The 25,351-nt window shown below is 44.6% G+C and overlaps 1 protein-coding gene across 14 annotated transcripts in view; it reads left to right on the forward strand.

Annotated features, from left to right (window-relative positions):
- DLGAP1 (DLG associated protein 1) overlaps nt 1–25,351 on the forward strand; it is a 575,006-nt gene that overhangs the window by 417,900 nt on the left and 131,755 nt on the right. For 13 of the 14 annotated variants that reach the window (XM_053244145.1, XM_053244135.1, XM_053244134.1 and 10 more), the window contains one exon: nt 15,116–15,330. In XM_053244145.1, coding sequence (XP_053100120.1) covers nt 15,116–15,330 — 215 coding nt within the window. Of the gene's footprint in view, nt 1–6,584; nt 6,713–15,115; nt 15,331–25,351 lie in introns of those variants that run through there. The other variant, XM_053244147.1, reaches the window with a different exon arrangement.

Raw genomic sequence — 25,351 nt, forward strand, 5'->3', positions numbered from 1 at the left:
GACCATCAGATATTTATGCTTCCTTAGCCAGAATATTACATCTGGAAAGTTTGGGTCTTTCCTGGTGGCAGGAATATGATAAAAAGAACCATATTGCCTGACATCCACACTAATGCTGCATCAAAGCACCATCATTTTCTGCCATGTGAGGGAAAGGGGGCAATTTTCAGTAATCTTCCCATCATTCTGCAGGCACCTGTGCCTCCCAAAACTATGTCCCTGAGGGTCCACCAACCTTCAGGGGCATAGTTTTGGGAGGGATAGGTGATTGCAGAAGACAGGGAAGGGAGGATTGTTGAAAACTGCCCCTTTTCCCTTGCATGGCAGGAAATGCTAGTGTATTGGTGCAGCATTAGTCTGGATCTGTGCCATTGTTTGCATACATTGGCACTGAGATCTTTTTACATATAAACTGATTTCCCCCCTCAAACATCTTTTATAATTTTCCCAGTAGTCCCATACATGCCAATGGAGTGGCAATATTGTCTGCACCAAATTGAAGTCTTTTCCATTTTAACCAATTTTAGTATTATGGGATATTTTTTTTCCCTGAACATGCTGGGGAGGGGATTAGCATACACAGTTTAGAGAAACACTGATGTAAAGATGACCCCACTGGAGTTTAGGCAGTTTCATTCACTCAGCCCTGCTCCAGTGTGGTGTCTGGTAATCACTGCCACCACTCTCTGCTTCCAGAGAGAACTTGGTCTGGGTCTGAAACTCCCCCCCCCCACTTTTGAGGATCCCCTCAAGAGTGGGAGCCAGGAGCAGTTCACCCCATTCAGGTAAGTTTCCTTTTTAAGTATTTCAACCAAGTGGTAAGCTCATGGGAAGCAGCAACTGCAGTGTCTCTGAGCACACATACACAAGAGACTATATCATTCTTTCTCAAATATTATTAAACTAGAGGAACTATAGAAATAATATTAAACTACAGGAACCAAGGTGGATAGGGCAGCAGGTAGGCATCAGTAAAATAAACAAAATCATTTCTAATTCCTAACACATTCTAAAATCTAAGCAAAGCACTGACATATCTTGGTGACAGATGGTCCAGCAAGTAGATGGAAAATAGCTTACTTCTTAACAAAGGCAACACAAAACCTTTAAAGAGTTCTTTAGGTAAAGCATCTGGAAGGCAGTAAATTCCTTCCAGCAGTCAGAGGTAGGTTGACAGCTCCTCAGCCAATGAGGAGGTGAGGCATCCTGTAGGACTGGCACCTGTCTGTAGTTCAAAAGGTTTTTCAGTTCTCAACTCCCCAGGGGAGTTCCCTAGACAGGAATAGGTGAAAGGCAAGTCCAGTGGATGCTGTAGACGAGGTGCTCTCACTTTCAATATAATGGAGGCTAACTCCCATCATGCATGTGATTTCTTTGCAATTGATTTTAAAGCTATCAAACATTTTTAATTGATAGGACATTGCCATGTGGGAACAGATAACCTCATCCTATTTTGTTCTTATTCTACATATATAATAGATATGTACTCATCTGGATGTGTGTGGTATATACTCTACAGAGAATTATGGGGGAAAATTTAACTGCTCTGAACATGTGGGAACTAAGTTTCTGATCACTAGATATTAATAGTGGATACACACAGTGGATACGTGTATATATTTTCCTTTTCATAATCCAAAAAATTGGCTGGGCAAAAACTGCTCAGGGTAGGGAATGTGTTATTCATGGCAAATAAATATTCATGGATGATGTCATGATCACTAAGTATGCTGTTCTTTATAGCTTTACTATTATTGGTTTTTAAAGAACTGCTTGTTATTGTGCACAAATAAAGTTTTGTGGATCATTTTCATAAATGTTACATTGAGAGAGCAAATCAAGCTTTAAGTTTCCTGGGCATTCATTCTTGTAGATCAGGGGTACAAAACTCAAATGCCCCAGGGGATCAGATCCAATCATGACTTGGTGTGCAGGGGCTGAGGTCAGTTTTCAGTGCATTGTTACATTAAGATCAAAATTTCAATGAAAGCAAGTATTAGTTACTTGTAGATCTTTCCCCCTTGTCAAGAAACCCACTGTTTTAACCAAGGATAGGTGCCATAAAATAGGTCCTGTCTCTACTCATTCAGTGAGGCACCTGGAGTGCACGCCAGCTCCAAACAAATGCCAAGTCTTTTTCTCTCCCTAAATCACTGTTGCCTTCAGGTGCAATTCTAGGCATGCTTACTTAGGAGTAAGCTTCACTAGGTACACTGGAATGTATTTCTGAGTAAACATGCATAGGATGGCATTGTAAGGCCATCTGGAGAGCAGGGGCGTGGGGAGCTTGCCTGCGACTGGAGGACGAAATCCTGCCAGCAGCTGCCGTACCCTTTTTGTGAACTGTGCACGCCGGCACCAAGGCGGAGGCAGGGAAAGGAGCTCCCAGTCAGTGATTCACTGGGGAATCTCTGCAGGGGCTGATTGGCCCCGTCCCTGGCTTTGGCCGTGCCCCCTGCATCTGACATCAGTTACTATTAGTTACATGTGGTTCTTTCTCCCTTGTCAAGAAACCCACTGTTTTAACCAAGGATAGTTGCCATAAAATAGACCCTGTCTCTACTCATTCAGTGAGGTACCTGGGGAGGAGAAGGGTACGTCTCACGCTCCCAGCCCACGAGCGCTCTGTTTGCCGGCTGGGTGAGGGATGGGGCAAGGGGGTGCCCTGGCCAAGGACAGGGAGGTGCCTTGGTGCCCCCCCCCAGACCCTGGCGGCTGAGGGATGGTTGTCCCCATTGTCCCCATGCCCCTGCTGGAGAAGAAAGAGGGTGGCCCTCCTTGGAGAAGAGGAAAGTGACCAAAAGAGTGGCGTTCTGCCTTGTTTGTTTGTTTATTTAACATATTTATATTCTGCCCAAAACCTATGTCTCTGGGCAGTTTACAATCAAAGTAATACAAAATTAAACAAAATTAAAACAATCTGAAATGTAACACAATGCTAAACAAAATTTAACACAAAGCTATTAAAAGCTGTTAAAAAACTGTAAATCTAATTAAAAGCCCAGGTGAACAAATGTGTCTTAATTGCCTTTTAAAAATTTGTCAGAGTTGGTGAAGCTCTTATTTCAGCAGGGAGTGTATTGCAAAGCCTAGGGGCAACAACAGAGAAGGCCAGTCCCTGAGTAACCACCAGACAGGCCAGTGGTAACTGCAGACAAACCTCTCCTGATGATCTCAATGGGTGCACCTCTGGCTACTGCCTCAACCTGGGACATCAGGGAGAGGCTGGTGCAGGTTATTCCTACTTGAGGGCCAGCAGAAAAGTCCCTGCAGGCCAGATCCAGCTTAATGGGCAGTGGGGCTCATGGTGAAGAAGACATTTTCTTAGATAGCCAGGTCCTAAGCTGTTTAGGGCTTTATAGTTTATAACCAGCACCTTGTAGTTTGCGCAGGAACTTAGCAGCAGCCAGTGTAGCTCTTTCAATACTGGAGTAATATGGTCTCTCTGAGATGACCCAGAGACCAACCTGGCTGCTGCATTCTGGATCAACTTCAGTTTCCAGACTATGTACAAGGGCAACCCCACATAGAGCGCATTGCAGTATTCAAGTCTGGAGGTTACCAGCATATGCACCACTGTTCTGAAGTCATTTATCTCAAGAAATGGTCGCAGCTGGCATATCAGCCGAAGCTGAAAAAAAGCACCTCTGGACACCGCTTCAACCTGGGACACCAGGGAGAGGCTGGTGCAGGTTATCTATCTATCTATCTATCTATCTATCTATCTATCTATCGCCCAAACTTTCATCTCTGAGCTGTTCCTGCATGAGGGCCAGCAAAATAGTCTCTGCAGGCCAGCTCCAGCTCCTGGGCCTTACATAGTGCAGGCCTGTTCTAGATTAACCATTTTCAGCCACAAACTCAAAGTAGTAACCAGGCCATGACCCAATTCTTAAGAGGTAGAAGAGATAATCTAGTTTCATCAGCAGTCAGAATATTTGTGGGGAAAGTCTATTGCTTTATTATTATTAGTTGGATTTATATTAACCCTTCTACTTAGCACTAGATGATCAGATCAAATAGGGGGTTTTTTGTTTGTTTGCCCTGGCGCCAGATAATATGTGATTAAGGATAGGATTCCACCAATTTTGGCAGGCTTTGGTGGTTAAGGCTTTGGTGGTGGGTGACAGGATCCTGCCCCATTCCTTTAGCACCATCCTATGCTTATTTAGAAGCAAGTCTTGCTATGTTCAGTGAGGCTTAATCTCAGGTAAATGTGCATAGGATTGTAGCTGTTCGGGATCATCTTCACTGGGCTGCAGAGGACCTTGGAAGTCCTTGTGTACTGCTATGGTTTAAACAGCTGCTTAATCATGCTTGTAGTTTTCCAGTACAAATATTGCCATGTTATAAGATGATGAGTGTATATGCACTTTTATTTCTATTCTGTTTCTCTTATTTTGGAGTGATTACATAGTATGGCAGAAACTGAACCATAAAAGCTGTTCCAGTGATTCCTTGATAGAGAATTTGGTCTTAGAAGAACTAGCTAATGCTTCTTGCCATTGGTTATTAAAACTGTTTTGCCTTCATATGAAGATGTGTTCAGAAATTTCAGTCAGACAAAGTGCTTTAAATTTAAATAACCATTAAAATCCTACAACGAAAAGCTAGAGGTTTGGAGGAATGTTCAGAAGAATTAAATGAGCTTTAAATTAGAACTAGTAGACATTAAGCCCGTTACATTAACGGGCGCTAGAAGAGTTGTGTAGAAATGTTTGCAAGAACAGTCTTTCTTCAAGGGCATGGGACGTGGACCTCCTTGTGCCACTTGGCCATATGCGGTGCGCACAGCGGGCCCCGCTGCCTCAGCTAGAGGGCGGTTCTAGAAGGCCGCAAGGGGCCAGGCGGCAATGGGGGTGATCGTGGCTGGGGCCCGGTGCACGCGGCCAGCTAGGCCGCGAGCAGGGGGGGTTGACTCCCCCCAGCACTCACGGCTGAAGTGTAAGAATCATGTAAGGTGGGAGGGGGACCATTCGTGGCTAGGCCACGTCCAAAGAGAAGGGAGACGGAAAGTTTTTCCAAGGGGTTCTAAGCCCTGCCGCTGAAACGCTCGCCCTCGCCGCAGGTGTAGCCTCCGCCCTCCCTGGTCTCCCCGACTCCGCTCTCCCCTACTCGCCGGTCCACGTGGCCGCAGGTTGCTCCCAGCAACAATCCTTCCTCCTGCCAAGCTGAGGCGGCCAGGACCCCATTGGCCCGCTTCCTTCTCCTATTGGCCGGCCCCTGTCATGTGGAGGGGGAAGCAAGTCGGCGCCCCTGCCTGCCTCACGTGACGGGGCACCCCCACCCCCTCCAACACGCCACGTTGGGCGCGCAGTGCTCCTCCTGGCTGGGAGAAAACATGGGGCCGCCACAGCCACCATTGCTGTCACCACTATAATCCCATGCGGGGCAACAGCAAAACAATGCTGATGAAGCAGCGGGAGCCCGCTCCGCAGCCCCTCTTCCCCAAGCGGTCGGGCGTGTTTTGCCGGAGCGCCTTTTGCTTCCTCCGCCAGCCGGCGCGGACTCTACTGCCGCTGCGTCTCTCCTCAACGGCCACTGCGTGAGCTCCCAACAACCGCCACAGCCAGAGGGGGATCGGGAGAGACCAAGTCGCGCCTCGGGAAGGGGAGGGGTGCCAGGGAGGCGTGGAGGCCACGCCCCCCTCGCGCATGCGCAGAACACCCGCTAGAGACACCGACGCAGGTACCTTAGGGTTTTATTATACAGGATATCTTGCATGTATTTCTAAGGACTGAAAAACCTTAATGTGCATCAACAACGAGTACTACTATTTATATACAGTACCAATTTTCAACAAAGTTTCCAAAGTGGTTTACATAGAAAAATAAAGAATAAATAAATAAGTTGATTCCCTGTCACAAAAGGGCTCACAATCTAAAAAATAATAATAAGGTAAACACCAAAAACAGCCACTGGAGGGATGCTGTGCTGGGGTTGGAGAAGGCCAACCCTATTATGACTACAGGGTTACCACCTGTGCTAGCTGTGATGACTCAAACTAATTTGTGTTTTAAATGCTAATTTATAGTGTAATGACAACACTATAGCCACACATTTGTACATATTATGTAAGAATAATCTTTAATCCAGCACATTAGTTAGCAGATGATGCATTCACACGTGCCACCTTAAATCCTTGGCTAACAGGAATTAAAGATCACGCCTGACAACATTCAAGTATAGGTGCCTAAAATACATTCCCTCAACCCTTTTTGGCATATATCGATGTTGTTCTGAATTCTTGCAACAACAAAAATGGGTGTTTTTTGGAGGGGGGAGAGTGCTGACTGATTTTATGTTAATCATAAAATAAACTAGCAAGACCACTTCAGCAACTGAATGGTGCTGTAGTGGTATTTAAAGCAGCATAAGAACTGCTAAGAAATCCCAAATTGCATACTTTTGAAGATCTGCACCAAGCAATAATTAAGCATTGTTCTTCAGCTGTGTAATTTCATTTCATTAAGTATTTGCATTCTAATAGAAAGCTCTAGTTACAAGTCTCCTGTTGTGAGTGATGGCCAACCACTCCCCTTCTCTCCCCACCCCACACCCCAGCTAGTGTTTACTTCTAAACTCACCCATATTTGCAAAGCTCAGAGGGAGCTTTAAATGTTCTTAGCTGGAATAAACCATGACAAAATTGAGATGAATAATGAACTTATTATGCCGTAAAGACAGTCTATTTGCTTTTTCGCCTTACAAGGTAAGCGCATAAGAATTATAACAAAAACGGAAAAAAATAAAATCATAAGAAGCCATTTTTAGAACCAGTCGGAATGTGTTTCACATTTCATCTAGCATGTGAATTTATGAGGAGTTCTTTTGCAAAAGGTTCGCCAACTTATTTTCTCTTCTTGTTGGCATTTAAAGATCCAAGAGTTTTATTCTAAAATTTCAGTTGTAAAATAATTTGCTTCAGGGTGCTTTGGAGTTTTTTTTCCAGTTACCTATGTACTTTACTACGAGACCAAAGTGATTTAGAGAAAGAGGAGTCCATGCACTGCTAAATCTTATTAAGACATTGATTGTTGACAGTATCTCAGTGATAATAATTTGCCTGTTATGTGTAGCATGAAATCTAACAGATAACATTTGAGCAGACAGTAGAGAAGTTTTTTCAGGATTTACTTACTTGAAAGATACATTATCGATCCCACAGTACATGCATGCAACAGAAAGGGGTTTTCAGTTGCTGACAAGGTTTCTTTTTTTGAAAAAGGTGAGCTGTCTATTTAAGTAATCCCTTCTGTTGAATTAAGCGTATACTAGCACATCAGTTCTGTTCTGTACTGGATTTTTAAAAGTCACTACAGGACAGTTGTTCATCAATTTCCATTAATGATATATTGGAAAAATTAATGAGTCTTAACATGATTGTATTTAGTAAGTCAGTGTCTAAAATGATATTTTAATACAATGACAATATTACTTTTTGAAACAGAGATTTGTTATGATTTGTCTTCCTGACCCTTGTTTCTGCCAGCAAAAATGTAGCTCTTTTGTAATGTAGGATGATTTAATTTCACCCATACTTTAATATAGTACTGTTAATCACTGCAGAGGGTGGGACTGATATATATTGGCTGACATACTGGAAAAGATTTCTCAAAGTAGTCCCATTGAAATTAAAAGGATGGTAAGGATTTCTTAACTTGTAAATTTCAATGGGATGACTTTGAGTAATATTTCCTCAGTATGTCAGCTATCATTATAACCTTAAAAATATGAAACAAGAGTTAAGTTGATTGTTTTTCCCACTGTCTAAGGCAGCAGTCAGTATTTGTGTTAACATATATAATATGTTACTGTCTTATTAGGGACAGATCAGACCAGGGATCTTACTGGAGGGTCATAGCCAAGACCTTGGATGAGTGTGGCAACAAAAAGCTTTAATGTAGACAGTGCAGGATGAAATCAGAGATGCGTCTATGATTGGCTTGCAGTACTCTGCTATAGATTGATCAATACTCTGCAATGCAATAAGCAAATAAGTTTCATTCTGTGAAGGCAAAAATTATGAACAGGCATACCCAATCAGATAGCTCCTGTTACAGTTGCCAGAACCTGCACAACCCTTTCTTGCCATAAGGATTCATAAAGCTGACTGACAAGCCTAGGGGGTCTTTCTCCATGCCTATCAAATGCCTGTAAGGGCTGGGCAGGGTTCCTGCATTTTTAAAAGGCTCGTGATTCCTGTCAATCAGCTGCCTGAGATGGAACAACGCACTTTTAAGGTCCTGAGGCCTAGGGTGCCCCCTTCATTTACAAGCCTCTGTCCAGGCCAGCATTAACTAGTGCCATTCCTCACTTACTGTAAGCTGGATGTGTCCTGTCTGTGTCCCTATTTTGTATGCTTTCTACTCACATGTGTTGTGAATGAATATGCTGTGAGCCTAGTTAATGGATTGCATGGAATGCTTTCAGGGGCATATCTAGGGTGAGGCAGGCAGGGCACGTGCCCTGGGCACCACTTGAAGGGGGGCGCCATTTCTTAAAATTAATTTAAAAAAAAAAAAAAAAGGCTGCCGAAAACAAAATGGCCACTGCGCATGCTCAAATGGCCTCTTTGAGGCCCTAGGCCATACCAGACCTCACAGAGGCCATTTGAGCATGCGTGGTGGCCATTTTGTTTCAGCTGCCATTTTTTTAAAAAAAAATTATTTTAAAAAATGGCCACCGAACATGCTTAAATGGTCCCTGTGAGGCCCTAGAGGCCAGCAGGGGGGAGGGGAAACCTTTGCAGACCCCCCCAGCCTTTAGAAGCCCCCCAAAGGGGCTACAGGTAATTTTTTTAAAAAAAATTAATATAATATAAGTCACTGTATACATATTCAGATATGTGACTTGTATGTGACCTTCAGACTTGTATTTTTCCACTGATATTATGGTGAAGTTATCTGAAAGATGGGTGTCAGATGTTTGGACAGGGGGCGCAATTTCAATGCTTGCCCTAGGCGCTATTTTCCCTATATATGCCTCTGAATGCTTTCACCACTGACAGTTGTGTTGATCATTTTTCCTCATGGTTTTCTTCCTGGTCCTTGCTGAAAGCTAAATTATACTTGAAACACAACATATGAGCTTCATCCCTTACTCTTTCTTCACCTCATCTTAGAACTTTCCAGGTTTGCTTCCCTCATGTCTTCTTCTGGTGCAACCATTGGCTTCTAGTGAACATTGTGTTCATATTTTGTATTCACACACTCTGACAAGATAAACATATTGATACTATGTTAAGCAAAAAGAAGGTCAAATTACTGTGGATAACGAGATACAAGTATGGACCCACAATATAATGTTGCCAATTATCTCTGGTGTCCATGTGTTATTTGAGCCTGTAGCTGAGCATGGTTTAAAAACAAGTTAGCAGCAAAGACAGAAGTCTCTACCCTAACTTGGTTATTGCTTCATATACACATTTTGTCCCCCCCCCCCCTGTTTTCTGGGTTTTTCTGTGGGGTAGTAGCACTGATGCTCAGTTCCAGCTCCTTTTCATTCAGCCCTAAAATTTCAAGAGTTAATGACTGGTGAGGGGTCAATGTAATGTTTTCATCAATGATGACAGTGTTTGCGTGCATGCATACAATGATCAGCAGATTCAGAGATTCCATGGACAACTTCCCCCTCAGTTCCTCAGGAGAGTTCACACATACAGTTGTTTTTCTGTTATTTTGAGGGGGTCACACACACACACACACACACACATTAAGAGCTTAAATGAATCAAATGAATGAAATGTAAGAGCCCATTCCTTTTCAGAAATACAAAGCTGCTAAATGGCTAGTGAGAAAGCTAAAAAGTAAGATACCTTCCACTCTCAGAAGCAGAAAGGGTTGGGACTGTCTTGAGGGAGTTTTCAAGCTGAGATATTTCCTGCTCTTTTTGTGAGAAAGCTGAAGAGTAAGACTCTCTAGTCTTTTTCCGCTCTCAGAAGCAGAAAGGGTTGTGACCGCCATATGGCTGAGAAATTCTTCAAGCTGAGAAATTTCCCACACTTTTGTTCAGACCCTCCTCCTCACCTTGCCATTGCGTTCCATTAGTTCTGCCCATCTACTTGACTCTTAACGGCACTCTGAACCATGAATACTCTATCCCATTGACCTACATGGGTGCAGTTGGGGGTTTCATGTTGCCTTTAGGGTTATTTACTTTAGTTTTTTAACACTAATGTATCTGTTGGTCACCCTGAGTCTGCTGATACAGTTAGTATTGGTATTTAAGGGTGCTGTTGTTGATTTTAGATGGTCCCCCCCCCCGATTTAGGACAATTGTTTGGTTTTTTACGTCATCTTGGGGAGCTTTGAAAAGTGAAATGGTAATTTATAGTTTTTAAATAAACAGATAAATGGAGTAGTAATTCTGTCAGAATTTACACATCTGCTACACAAGTGAATGAACGTTGCGCTAAAGGCATGTGGAAGGCCATGTACCCAAGAAAACCCTGTAAGAGAGTCTTGATGAACAACTATGTGTTTGTTTAGCTTGCCCACAAAGACAAAAATATTATTTGAGAAGAGACCAATTTTAGGGTAGATATGATTTAAAAAGTTTATAAGTTACTTTTCATTTCATCTGTATTACAAGACTAGGTCCCATATGTATCAAATTTAAATCCCTATATCTTACATCATGTCCATTTGTTAGGAAGCTGTAATTGCTGAAGGGTTCCCACCCCATGTACATGTGGCACAACAGACATATTGTGTTTGTCAAACATGATGGTGTATATGCTTCTTTCGAGATGGAAGTGATGATAAACCATGAACATTTTTGGGAGCGAAACGTAAAACCAATATGTAGATCAGAGATAAAGGCACTCCAGAAATTTACTCACATCTGAAAAACAGGGGGAGCTGTCACCCTGTCCAGTCTAAGGCCCACTAAACAGCTTCTGGTTCCACCTCCAGCCATACTCCTCTTGCCGGCAGCCTCTTCTCTTGGGAAGCTCATTTGAACTAGACTTTCGCATTATACCAATAATAATGACTGACATTTAGACTAGGTTATTCAGTAGTACTACTCAGGAGCTACTCTGAAGGACAACTTAATTCCAGTAGGTCTACTTGGGAGTAATTTAGTCTGGGTTTCAGACATTGTATTTTCGCTCTAAAATCCTACTTCATTTCTTTAACAATGATAAGAACAGCCCTGGTGGATCAGGCCCAAGGCCTATCTAGTCCAGCATCCTGTCTCACACAGTGGCTCACCACTGTCACCAGATACCACTGGGAAGCCCAGAAGCAAGAGGTGAGGACATGCCCTCTCTCCAGGACGCTTTCCAGACTAGCTGCTCATTAGTAGCAAAATGCCTCCAGTCAGGCCAGTCACATTTGGGCCATAAACAGCAGGGGGAGCAGTCTTGCAGCAACTAACAACCTGAAAAAACAGCAACTTTTTCATGCCGGATATGCAACATCCTTGCTCTAAATCGAAGTGATTAAATTCGCAAGAAGGCATTGGAAATGTGAACCGCACCCTGCTGTCTGCGTAGGGAGTGCGGTGTCATGACACAGGAAATGTGGAAGCACACTTCCAAGATTCGTCCTGACCCCATTGTAGGGTCTAGTCTGGAAAGCGCCCTGTTGTTGCTCCCCTGCAACTGGTCTTCAGAGGCATCTTGCCTCTGAGGCTAGAGGTGGCCTATAACCACCAGACTAGTAGCCATTGATAGTAGACCTGTCCTCCATGAATTTGTCTAATCCCCCTTTTAAAGCCATCCAAGCTAGTGGCCATCACCACAACCCATGGCAGAGAATGCCATAGATTAATTATGTGCTGTGTGAAAATGTACTTCCTTTTGTTGCTCATACATTTCTTGACCTTGAGTTTCATGGGATGGCCACTGGTTCTAGAGTTGTGAGAGAGGGAGAAAAAATGTTCTCTGTCCACTTTCTCTACTCCATGCATAATTTTATATACCTAAATCATGTCTCCCTGTAGTTGCCTCTTTTCCAAACTAGAGAGCCCCAGATGCTGTAGCCTTGCCTCATAAGGAAGGTGCCCCAGGCCCTTGATCATCTTGGTTGCCCTCTTCCTTACCTTTTCCAGTTCTACAATATCCTCCTTAAGATACGGTGACCAGAACTGTACACAATACTCCAAATGTGGCCACACTATTGATTTGTATAAGGGCATTATAATAATAGCATTTTTATTTTCTATCCCCTTTCTAAAAATCCCTAGCGTGGAATTTGCCTTTTTCACAGCTGCTGTAGGTCGCTGGCTACCCCAATGTCTGCTTTGGTTTTTATTTGTATGTTTGTAGTGATGTCTTGATTTTGAAGGGACATAATTTTGAAAGTAATACATTTGGTTGTGTTTAAGGGTATATTATATCTAGCTTTTTGCATCAATTGGCACTTAATGCGAGACAATAGGGTCATTGATAACTTTGCTGGTGAGTGGCCATTCATACCACACCTATCTGGGGAAAGAAAACAGCTACTGTAATCTGAAATTTGGTCTAAAAAGAATGAAGAAGAAAGGTTTCCAGTCTGGAGCTGGCTGAAAAAGGATACTGAGACTTTTCTGACTGGTAGAATCAGCTCCTGGGATATTGCAGTGCTGGACCGATGTCACTTTGAGACTAGTACTATCTTCATGGATGTTTGTGTCTCATATGTTCAACCTGTATATTTTACATACATTTTACATCTCAAACTGGTACATAGTAAAGATTCAGCAGTTAAATAAATGTTATTTGAGGAATGAAAATAACCGTCCACACTGCACCACGCTGAAATGGGGCAAGCCTCCCTACAATGGAAAAATATAGCTACTTTCCTGCAACCCTATATATTTTTATATCTATATATTACATTTATATACCACCCTATTGAAATGGTTCTGGGAGGTGCACAAAAACAAAAACAAAACCCAAAAAACAACCCCCTTAAAAACAATCTTTACAAAACAATATAAAGACAGCATAGAACCTGTTTAAAAACAATCATTACAGAACAATTTGAAAACAGCATAAAACCATTAAAACAGTTAAACAATTTTAAAACCCTGGAAGGCCAGGCCAAACAGAAGGCCAGGTTTTAAGGGCTCTCCTGAAAGCCAACAATGAACTCAGACTACGGGTTTCTGCAGGGAGTGCATTCCACAGCCCAGGAGCAGCTACAGAAAAGGCTCTCCTCTGAGTCACCACCAGATGCACTGGTGGTAACTGGAGATGGAACTCCTCAGATGACCTTAACATGTGGTGGGGATCATGCACCGAACTCTAAGATAACCTGGACCTAATCGATCATGCACCGAACTCTAAGATAACCTGGACCTAATCTGATAAAGCCGTTCAGGGCTTTAATGGTAACAAGCAGCACTTTGTATTTTGCCCGGAAACATCAGCAGCCAGTGTAACTGTTTTCAAGCAGACATAATATGGTCTCCTCAGTTTACCCAAGAGACCAATCTTGCTGTCGCATTTTGAATGACCTGAAGTCTCCAAAGTAGTACAAAGGCATCCCCACATATAGTGCATTGCAACAGTCAAGCCCGGAAGTTACCAGCTGATGCACTACACTTTTTATGCACCTGCTGTTTTGACGCAGCTGTCAAATCAGCCAAAGCTGACAGAAAGCACTCCTGGCCATGGCCTCCACCTGAGATACTAGGGTAAGGCCTGGGTCCAGGAGTACCCACAAGCTGTGTACCTCTTCCTTCTGGGGGAGTGTAATACCATCCAGCACAAGAAGATCTAACTCATCCCTCAGATTTTGAGCCCCTACAATGAGCACTTCCATCTTGCTTGGATTCAGTTTCAATTTGCTATCCTTCATCCAGCCCATTACTGCCTGTAGGCAGGCATTTAGGGAATGAATGCCATTTCCTGATGATGAGATGACAAGGAGAAGTAGATTTGGGTGATTACAGCTCCTGTTTTGAGGAGCAACTGTCACCAAGCTCCACCATCTGGAATCTACCCAAGAAATAGGAGCGGAACCACTGCAAAGCAGTGCCCCCATCCCCAAATTCCCCAGGCGATCCAGAAAGATACCACTGTCGATGGTATTGAAAGCTGCCGGAAGATATAAAAGAACCAGTAGAGTCACACTCCCTCTGTCAATTCCCCGGTAAAGGTCAACCAAAGCTGTCTCAACCCATAGCCAGCTCTAAAGTCAGTTTGAAATGGTTCTAGATAGTCAGTTTCCTCCAAACCACCTGGATCTGGTCAGCCACCATCCTTTCAGTCACCTTGCCCAACCAAGGGAGATTGGAGACTGGCCTATAGCTATTCATCACTAAGGGATCCAGGGAGGTCTTCTTAAGGATCAGTCTAACCATTGCCTCCTTCAGACAAGGAGGCACCCTACCCTCCCTCAGTGATACATTTATGTTATTAACTAGGACACCTCCAACAATCTCCCTGCTAGATAAAAGCATCCAAGTCAGGCAAGGGTCCAGAGAACAACGTTATAGGGCCATAACACATCAGTAAAACCCGAATCAAGGCATCAGAAATATGGATGGCACCAGATTACAACACAGCGACCGCTATGTCAAAACACGAGCAATCCAGAGGGGCCCTTAACGGACACATTACAAATCCTTTGCAGTGTCTAATCTGCAAGTGTGGTGTAGTGGTTAGAGTGCTGGAGTAGGACCGGGGAGACTCGAGTTCAAATCCCCATTCAGCCATGAAACTAGCTGGGTGACTCTGGGCCAGTCACTTCTCTCTCAGCCTAACCTACTTCACAGGGTTGTTGTGAAAAAGAAACTCAAGTATGTAGTACACCACTCTGGGCTCCTTGGAGGAAGAGCGGGATATAAAAAATAAAAAATTAAAATGCCCAGTACATTTCCTCACTGAAGCTGTTTTACGCAAGCAGTTACCCCATTATTTCCATGAATAAGGAAATGCTCCAAACAGGCAGCAAGAATTCCCATTGTGCAAGGAGGGTTTTCAGAAACGGAAAAGAACGTGACAACCACTGCTTATCTAAAGCATTGTGCATTCTAAGCGTTAAGGGCTATAAAGTTTCAGATCATGACAATTGTGTTTTGCAAGGACAAATCTTTGCTATTTATCCAATTAAATTCACCTGTACATTGAGAAAGAAGGGAAATACTAAATAAAAAGTGTATTTTGCATATCTTGTAGGTTCCTCAAGATGAATGGTCGGGTTATGCTCCACATGGCAAAGATGATGAGATCCCGTGTCGGCGAATGCGTAGTGGCAGTTACATCAAAGCCATGGGAGATGACGACAGCGGGGACTCTGACACCAGCCCAAAGCTATCTCCAAAGATTGCTGCACGAAGGGAGAGCTATCTCAAGGCCACCCAGCCATCACTTACAGAACTCACCACTCTCAAGTAAGAGAACAATCCATTATTATAAGGAGTGGAATTGAAATTATTATTCAAACATAGGATTTTGGTTGTCTTTTTTATGGTAGTTTTTGTGTTTGTGTGTTTTATGGTTTTCACTGTTCAGCTGAGTTTAAGGTTTAAAATGTGATTTTTATGGAGCTTTATTGTATTTTAACTTTCGTAAATTGCCTCGGGATGCCTTATAGAAGGCAATGTACAATTGAACCATAAATAAAACAAATTTCTGCATTAGCAAATATATTCTTAGGACTGAACTGGAGTTGGTACAGAGAACCAAGGGCTGTGTCCCAAACTGTGATTCTATATGCCAGCTCTATAAGGAGAACCTGTGGTTTAGAGATTTTAGAATAAGGTCTTACCTTGCTGACGTATGGGAGGGAAGCTATTCTAAAACCCATATGTATATATACCAACTGTGTGTATTTATCTGAGCAGCACTCACTCAGCACAAGTGTGAAATTAGCCTTCATTCTATCTGTTTCAGTCTCTGTAGACTTTAAAACCACTTAAAATTATTTCAATATATTCGGGAAATATTGTGTGTGTGTGTGTGTGTGTGTGTGTGTGTGTGTGTGTGTGTACACACACACCCCTCTGTACCACTGGCAGATTAAAGGATAGGCAGTAGATGAGGCTGCCTACAGCATCAAAATTCCCCCAGCGAATTTGGAAACAGTTTAATTATTATTTTTTTAAAAAAAAACCATTCAAATTGCCGAGAGCTCTTGGTGCACACACGCCTGACAGTGCAGCGGAGGGATGGCAATGTGTGCAGCGCATTGGCGGCGGCGAAGACAGGCAGCGATACATCCTAACACAAGCCCACCTGCCTCCCAAATGTCAGAGATTGCCTGAAATCAGGCCTCTGCTCATGCGCCCAATCAGATGCTGGCTAAGCAAGCCTGAGCAGGACTTGGGGAGGGGCTCCTGCCTGCCGCTGCTGCCACCAGCATGTCCCAGGGAGTGACAGGCATTAGGACTGTATTAGCAGCACCAACAACTGCCTGTGCAACCTTCACTCCCCATGTTCAAAGATGCTTCCGCCTACAGAAGCAGCAGTGTGTGTGGGAATGGTGTCCCGGAAGCCAGCAGGAACCACTCTAGTTTCCAAAAATATTTGGCCCCCTGCCTGGGCTCAGCTCTTGAGCCATCCAGCCACATGGGAAGAGTAGTCGGAGAGCTCAGCTCATTCTTGCAGGTTGGGCTGGTTTTTGTCTGCCCCCGCCAAAGCACTCCTCCTTGGTCTGGCTCGGACAGCAGCAGCAAAGCCTCTTCTCAGAGCAGGTCCAGTTCTCCCCTTTGCAGAAGCTTCCAATCCTCCATGCAGCGGCAGGGCAATTATTCCCAATGCAGCACCACAACAGGAGGAGGAGGAAGGGAGATGGCTGCTGTTCAGAAGCATGACAGGTGCTGTCTTTCAATGTTAGCAAGACAACCACTGCTGCCACTCTAGCTTCCTGTTCCAGCCCAGCTTGGAAAATGAGGAGGGGGGAAGAGAAGAGATGGGGGGAGAACCTCCCAATCCCCTTATGACTTTGGCTCTGCTCTGGACTTCAGGATTATCTCCCATGTCCTAGACAGGTGGACATGCTCATACGTGACCTCTCATTGTGATGCTCTTTTTTCCAAACATTGCTGCCCACTTCCACCAACACCGCTGAAGAAAACACCTAACTTGAGGAGTGGCTGCCGTTCTAGTGCTTTTGAATGGAGGCTTTGCACAAGAACTCCCAGTGTTTGCACAAGCCCCAAACTCTGCCCCAGAACAGCCTTGTTCCGTGATATCTGACAGTATCAGATGCAGTGATAAACAACGGGGGTTTCCCTCATACCTTCTTGTGAGAGGCATCCAACTGATCCCTGCTGGAAGAAAAACACATGACCAGATGGATCTTGGGCTGATCCAGCAGGGAAGGTCACTAGCCCCAAACTCCGACCCAGAACAGCCTTGTTCTGTTCTGTATCTTAGGTATAAACATACAAATTATAATATGTGAAGTAGCCCTCAGATACTAACTGTAGGCAAAAGTGTGTGTGTGTGTGTGTGTGTGTGTGTGTGTGTGTGTGTGTGTTTGCTGTACTCTTAACTCTAGCAACAGATATTTTGAAAGTTCCGCTTATCATTCTGGTCTTTGAAAATGCACACTGTCACCTGTATCAAGAGTTAAAGCAAGCCAAGGCCTATAGGCTGCATCCTGCTAGCTGAGCTTTTAGTGGAAAAGGTTTTCTCCTCTTTTCACCACAAATTATTTGAATTAAGTGAATGCTGGTAAATTGCTTGTTGTTGTGTACACTGAGGAGAAAACCTTGCTAGGCTGATTGTGGACTTCAGCCTTACGTTGCATCCTTTCGATCAGTCTGTATATTTCATCCTCCTTACTTCCATTGTTTTCTAACAACTGTCCAATTTCATAGGTTACATTTTTTTTAAAAGATGCTGTTTAGTCTCTGCAGAGTTTCAGTTACTCTGTGGATGCTTTCCAAAACATACAGCAAGTCAAAACCATATTTTCCAGGTTATCTTACATGTCTTAAAGTTGTCTCTTTTTTTGTTAAAGAAACAGTGACCACCAAAAATGCTCAAAAAACACACACGTAGATATTAAAATATTACCACATTGAGATCATTTCCAAAGCCATTATGCTGGAGAGACCTGCATTATGTGGATATGAGTTGCATTCTTCTCACATAAATGCACTCTACACCTCCCCTAAATAGTGCTTAAAATAAATCTGTTTGGATGATGAAAATAGTCTGTAGTAGGCGTGCTCTCTTTCCTAGAAACAGCGTCAAGTGCACTTTCAATTTTAATTAAAAGTTTGCTTTATTTATTTATGATTTATTTATTTATTTTCTATCATTTAGAGTATTTGTCGATGGCTTTGCTCAAAGCAGTTTACATAGCAAAATTAATGAGAAGATGATTTCCTGTCCTAAAGGGGCTCACAGTCTAAAAAGAAACACAAGCGAGATAACAACCACTGGCAAGACACTATGCTGGATTGAATACAGAGATCTACTAAATATCAGAGGGCCATCACTTTAAATTGTGACTCTTTGCCCAGTTAGCAGAGTTCAACCGAACACCACAAATTAAGCACATGTTAACCACACAGTATCCAGAATAAACATTAGGTTTATTCAGTCAGATGTGCTAAAACAGAAGTAGTCTATGCTTGAGCCATATGTGTGGGTGGAATTTGTTTCAGAATCATCACATCCTACATTCAGCATGCACTTGGGCTGTTTTCCTGTAGTGGTATACTCCATAAAATTCAGGCCACCACTTATAAGATCCTGCTTCACCCCCACAGGGGGTCTTTCTTGTTAATCTCAGAGGAGGACTAGTTTATACACAGCTCTGGTAACTTATTCCTAAAGCTTCCTAAATCCACCTGAAATGGATCTGGAGTTCCCCAGTTGAGAGTTACGACATTACAAATGTGTTACAGTACAATGATAGTAAGACTTGAGGGGTGCCTTGGCTTTTTTTAAAAAATGATTGCTTTTAATTTAACTACAGGAGAGAAAAAACCATGAGGCTGTTTTCAGGAGCAGCCAAGACCAGACTAGGGCAGCTAAGCCCAGGCTGGGGGGCCTGCAGGAACCTGCAGGAGCTGACCGACTTGCGTCAGCACCTTGGCAGCAAACCTGCCAAAGAAGCCCACCTCTTAAATGAGGTTAAGGGAGCAAGCACCCCCTTAACCACATTTCCCTAACCATCTGTCAGCGCCAGCTGCTTTCAGCCAGTGCTGCAATGCTGATGGGTGGCCATCTGTTGGGGGGGGGATCCCCACAATGCCCCATGCATTCGTGTGGTGCTTTGTGGAATTCTCAGAGGCTGGGACAACCTCTTGGGACAACTGAGTCCCAGCCTCAGAACAATCAGTCCTGCTCTGCACTTCAAGGAGCAGGGCTGAATGTGTGGGAGCATGGATCATGCTCCCACCATGCTTCTAAGGGTCATCTGAGGGGAAGGCAAGGTTTGGAAAGCCTTTCCCCCACCCACTCGCCAGGTCATAAGAATGACCTCCATGTTTATCTTGGGAGTAATGAAGAGTTCCTTCTCCTCCTCATTCTATCCTTCAGTATATTTTCCCCTCTCACAATTAACTTTGCCCCATGCAGTTTCCAAAATCCATGCTCTCCCACATACATATAGTGCTGGTCTGAGGAATGAAGCGGGGAGAGACAGCATTTCATTATATACTTGTTTAATATGAGTAGCAAAATTTAAAATCTGGGTTGCATTGTGAAACCTTATATAAGGAAAAGGTTATTTTCTGGCTTCCCCTGATGTTTTATCCTAAGTCTCAGTCTCCCTCCTACAAGCTGTTTCACATGCCATGGTTTCCATGTGGTTACAGAACATGTTTCAAACGTTATAGTTAAAATTCTGAATAAAACACAGCTTGCCGTGATCATGAAATCCACACCTCCGCTGCTCTACTCCTATTATCCTACTAGGAAGTGAAAAGCTGTTGCTTTCTTCAGCTGGCAAAATTTGCCTTAAAAAAAAAAAAAAGTTCTAGCAACTAAAGCTGTTCTAAAAAAAAAAAAACTGGAGTGTTTTTCTGCCCGAGACTGGGGGGGGAAACTTAGTTACCTTGAAAATAATGAACAACCATAATTTTTAATAGAAAAACAATGCCTGTTAACCAAGCTTTAGCAAAATCATATCCCAAATTGCAGCCTAACTGAAGAAAGGAATGCTTTTATTCATATATACCTATAACATCTATATACTTATTTCTTGTAGATGGGCCATGCGCGGGGACGTGGTAGGAAGGGGGCGATTGGCTGAGTTTGCAAGCAGAAGCACCTGATTGGGCAGTGGGGATTCCATATGCAGAGTTTGCAAGCAGAAGCATCTGACTGGGCAGTGGGGATTCCATATGCAAATAGGGAGAAAGAGCCTGTGAGAGCAGAAGCACCATGGTGATTGGGCAGTGGGGATTCCATATGCAGATGAGGAGGGGCCTGTGATGGTTAAGGTCAGTTGGAATGCAACTGTTACTGGTCAGAAGATGTTCTTGATATAAAAGGATAGCAGGCAGGGGTCTGCAAAAAGACAGGTCGTGAGGGAGGAAAGAGCCCCTTCAGGAGAAGGAGGATGCCATGGTGTAAATGAACAAAATCTGTTAACTCAGGGAGGGAGGGAGGGAGAAAAAAAACATGAAGGGAGGGGGAAGAAAGAATGGGAGGAGTGAGTGGAAGAGAGAGAAAGAGAAAAAGAAGGGAGGGGGAAGAGAGACAGAGGAAGGGCAAGGGACGGGCCTGAGCCTGTCAGCAGCCTGAGGGGAATGAGCAGCCATGGCAGCACTAGCAGCAAGGGAGGGCCCATTCAACCACTGCTGCTGTTTGGGGCTACCGAGGCCATTGTCAGAGGGAGGCAGTCAGGCAAAGGATGGTCCTGGGCCTGTTAGCGGCCTGAGGGGAACGAGCGATCATGGTGGTGGCAGCAGCGAGGAACAGCTCGTTCAGCCACTGCTGCTGCTCCTGGAGGGAGGAGCAGGAGCAGGACTCGACTCGAGTGAGGGTGTGGAGGTCTCTGGGGATAGGGGGCTGCAGCTTGGCCATAGGCAGCAGCAATGCTGCAGCCACGACCAAGAAGGGTGAGGGGGATGGAAGCAGCAGGATGGAGGAGGAGCAGGAGTGTGCCTCTGGTGAGCATGGAGACATCTCTGAGGTGAGAGGGGCAATCAAGTACTAATGTGCAGATGCTCTAGAGCGTGCAAGAGTTCCAGCACTGAAGCCAAGAGAAATAATGGCGGTGGTCAGGATGCAGAGGTGGAGGGCCGGCAGGCGAAGCCCCTCCAGCCAGAAGAGGTGAGTGGGCAGCGGCCGCCGGCCAGGAAGAGGAGGTGGTGGGCAGACAGCGGGCAAAGCCCTACTAGCCGAGAGGAGGAGGTGGGAGGCGGCGGCAGGATGGCCTGGGCCTGGCCTGCCCAATGGGGAGAGCTGTGGGGGGAGAGAGAGAGAGAGAGCAATCTTCCGGGTGAGAGCGAGCGAGCAAGCTTCCTGGGGAGAGCAATCGAACTGCGGGGGGAGTAAGCGAGCTGTGGGGGGGGAGTGAGTAAGCTGTGGGGCGGGAGCGAGTGAGCTGCAGGGGGAGCAGGCAAGAGCGCGGCGGGGGGAGCGAGCGAGCGAGAGCGCGGCGGGGGGAGCGAGCGAGAGCGCGGCGGGGGGGAGCGAGCGAGCGAGAGCGCGGCGGGGGAGCGAGCGAGAGCGCGGCGGGGGGGGGCGAACGAGCGAGAGCGTGGCGGGGGGAGCGAGCGAGCGAGAGTGCGGCAGGGGAGCGAGCGAGAGCGCGGCGGGGGGGGCGAGCGAGCGAGAGCGCCGCGGGGGGAATGCCACAGGCTGAGTGAACAACTGCACAGATCCTCTGTGCAGGGTCAGCTAGTATACATTATATTCCAGAAGTCATGAGTAGTCATGACAGCCTACTCATGACTTCTGGAATATAATGTATATGTTAAATATTCAAGGACCAGAGCTATTTTCTTTTAATCCATTGAGTTAAAAGAAGCTTTGTTGTACAGGCACCTATATAATCAGGCAGTATGAAAACATATAAGGAGTAATGGATTCAGAAGTATGTATGCACCAAGAATTGGACTGCCAACTCTTCTTCCACATGCAGAAAATGTCTTCCATTCACACAAGGACTATTTTACACCTCACACTAGAGTTGTGCAAGAAGTGAAACTAAAACCAAAGATGCTATTTCAGTTGCCCAAGAATTCATGCAAGTGGAAGAATTCTTATGCAAGTGGAAGCATGAGAATTATTATAAAACCGATCTAATTAATTCATTTAATATATATATACACCCTGCCTTTCAAAAATATTTTCCAGGGGAGGTAACGAGAACTGTTAACATTAAAACAATCAATTTAAAATATTCAAAAGACAAAATATCAAAAGACAAAAACAGCAGTAAGCCTCACAATAAAAGCAGCAATCAAAGAAGTAAAACAACAACGGCAAAAATAAAAATCTTCCATTAGAAACTTGAGAGAAAAGAACTCCCCTCACTACATGTTGAAAAGAAAGTAAAGTAGGTGCCACTGTCAATCAAATGTCCCTATGGGGGATATTCCACAACCTGGCACACCCCCACCAAAGAAGTCTAATTGCCACCGCCATGTCTAAAAGGGGTGGTTCTATGAGCAGGGCTTCTAGCAGGGCCACGGGGACATTCAGTCTTGAAAAGCTGGCAAGTTCACCGGGGAGCAGCAGGCACTCCTTCAGATATCTTGGTCTCAAGCTGTATAAGGCTTTAATTCAAAACCAGACCCTTGGATTGTTCCCAAAAATGATAGCTATGCATGAAATTTTGGATGAGCTTTTTGCAGAAAAGCTCAAATGGCTATTGTCCTTCCGCTCACTGGATTCAGCCTCAGATTACTGCATACATCAGAGGTGCCTTGTTTCTCTGCTCAGCACTTTCCATGCCAGACATTTTTGTTCCACAGAGCTTTGGGTGATTTAACCAGTTGGAAGGGGAGTAGCTTTTGGTGTGTTAGAGCTGATGCTTTATTTACCTGTAATACTTTTAATACTGTGTTATTTATGTATTTATTTATCATATTTCTATATCACCTGACCATGTGCATCCCTAGGCAGTGTATATTATTTAGAGAAGAGTTTAGCAGACGACTGCCTAATTAACACAGACCACATCATCACTATTTGTGTTTTTAAAAATTATAATATCCTGGGATGAATGCTAACCTCGTGTAACAACAGTGGGTTCTTCTAGAGGGGCCAAAGGTGGGGTGTGTTTCAAAGACTGTATTTAAAATCACACCAGAATACAAAGTTATTAGTGAAGATACGCAATACTGGCTGCCAGATATGGAAAGAGAGAAACTTCTTTCATATTGTAGACAGCTCTCAAAACATGCTGCTTTATACCGAGTACATCACTGTCATGCTGCAAGTGCACATGGTCAAAAAATAAACATGGCTGCTAATCTGCTTTCATTAAAATAAAAATGAGGTTTTAGGCATTATTCTGGACATGGCTGCAAGCGCACATAGATGACAAAATCAGTTAGCATCAGATAGACTCTGTGGCCTGCCATAGGCATAGCTTTGGGGAGCACAAGCAATAGCCTTATCAGGTATTATGGTATGTCAGGATAATAGCTGTGACAGGCAAAGATTATTTGCGTGTGTGTGTGTGTGTGTGTGTGTGTGTGTGTGAAACCACTTTTTTGAATCCCTCAAAATACGTTAGGAAAAAGATGGTTGCACACTGGTGCAATAGCCACTTTACGCAGCAAATCATACTAGCAAATATGATAATCTTTCTCCCAAGGAGGATGTGCTTTAAGTTTCCATTTGGGCAGAAAAAAGACAGCTTGCTGCCCAAACTGAAGCTTAAAATGCACTCTGTCAGGAGGAGGAAGGTAGGGTGCACAAAATAACAGGGTCAACCCCTTGCACAGCCCCGCCCTTCCGCATCCTCGTGGGTGTCGAGATAGCAAAGAGCCTGGACACCATGTTGAACTGAAAAAATAATTAGCTTTTATTTTCTCTTTCCAAACCTTCCCTTTCTCTGCACACAGTGCCACCTAGCAGTCCTGAACTATATACAAATATTACACATCCCCCTTTCTAAGGTGGGATAGCATTCTAAAATTACTTTTTTTCTTCATTTAAATAAAAATGCAAAATGCTGTAAAGTCCAGTGAGACCTGAAACCTCAGCTTCCTGTCAAGGATTATTCTGCCCACTTAAGCCTGAGTATGTTGTGGGCTTCCAGATGTTACATGGTCTCCTAGAAAACCTGGAGGTTGTATTTTGCTGTCTGAATACTTCCTCACAGGAGAAGGGGCTGAAACATCAGCTAGGGATACGTCCTGGGTAGGATTTTCTGCAGCGGGGTTTACTTGGAAGCAAGGTGGGGTGGCCATGACTGCAGCTCAGAGTAGCAAAAGGTGGATTGCACTCACCCTTGAAAGTCCTTGTAGGCCAAACCTTTTCAGTTGTAGGCCTCTGTTCTCAGGTGGCTGGAGCTGTACTATGCAGAAACATGAGCAGGAGCTGGTTTTCCTACAGGGTTAGTAGACTTGATTCTGTGTCTCCCTATTTCCATAATGAAGTTTGCAGTGCCCTGCAAAGCAAACAGTTATTCCCCACTCTGACACTATGTGGAGATAGCAAAGGGCCTAGACACCATATTGAGCTGAAACAGAAGCTATCTTTAATTTTCTCTTTCCAAACCTTCCCCTTCTCCCCATACAGCGCCACCTATAGGCCCTGAACTATATACAACTATTACTGCAGTGGAGACTGCAGAATGGCTGCCGAAAAGAGAACTCACCACCCAGTCTGAAGCTTTAAATATGTCCCAGCAGTAATGGGGGAGGGTGGCAGGCAGGTATGGCAATGCCTGGGGTCTAGGGATATGCACGGAACTGGTGGGGGCCAATTTGAAGGTGGGGATGGGACAACATTAAGGGTGGGGGAGGGTGCACTTACCGCTCCCTCCACTTTCCCCCCACCAGCACTCCATTAGTAAAGGCTCCAATGGGGCAGCAGCATACCTCCCTGCCACCCTGTTCCCTCTTTGGCCAGAAGTGCCGGGTGAACACCCAACATGCGCACAAGTGAGCACAATGTGCGCACACACACACCTGGCATGTGCACATGCACCCGGCACTTCTGGACAAAGAGGGAACAGGGCAGCAGGGAGGTATGCTGCCGCCTTGACTGAGCCTTTACTAACGGAGTGCCGACAGGGAGGAAAGCAGAGGGAGGGGTAAGTGTATCTTCCCCCGCCCTTAAAGTTGTCACCCCTGCCTTTGAGCCTCTGAACTGCCCGGTGTTCAAACCTGTTTGGAGGCCTGTAAAAGGGCCTCCAAGCAGGTTTGTGCACATCCCTACTGGTGGCTGGGGTGGGACACCTGCACTTGCTCTCCTTTGAGGAGCTGCCACTTGAGGCCGTCACCTTACCTTGCCTTGATAAGGAACTGCCTCTACCTGCACTCC

Source organism: Hemicordylus capensis, chromosome 4, assembly GCF_027244095.1.
Source record: "Hemicordylus capensis ecotype Gifberg chromosome 4, rHemCap1.1.pri, whole genome shotgun sequence".
In the NCBI taxonomy this organism is placed as follows: Eukaryota; Metazoa; Chordata; class Lepidosauria; order Squamata; family Cordylidae; genus Hemicordylus; species Hemicordylus capensis.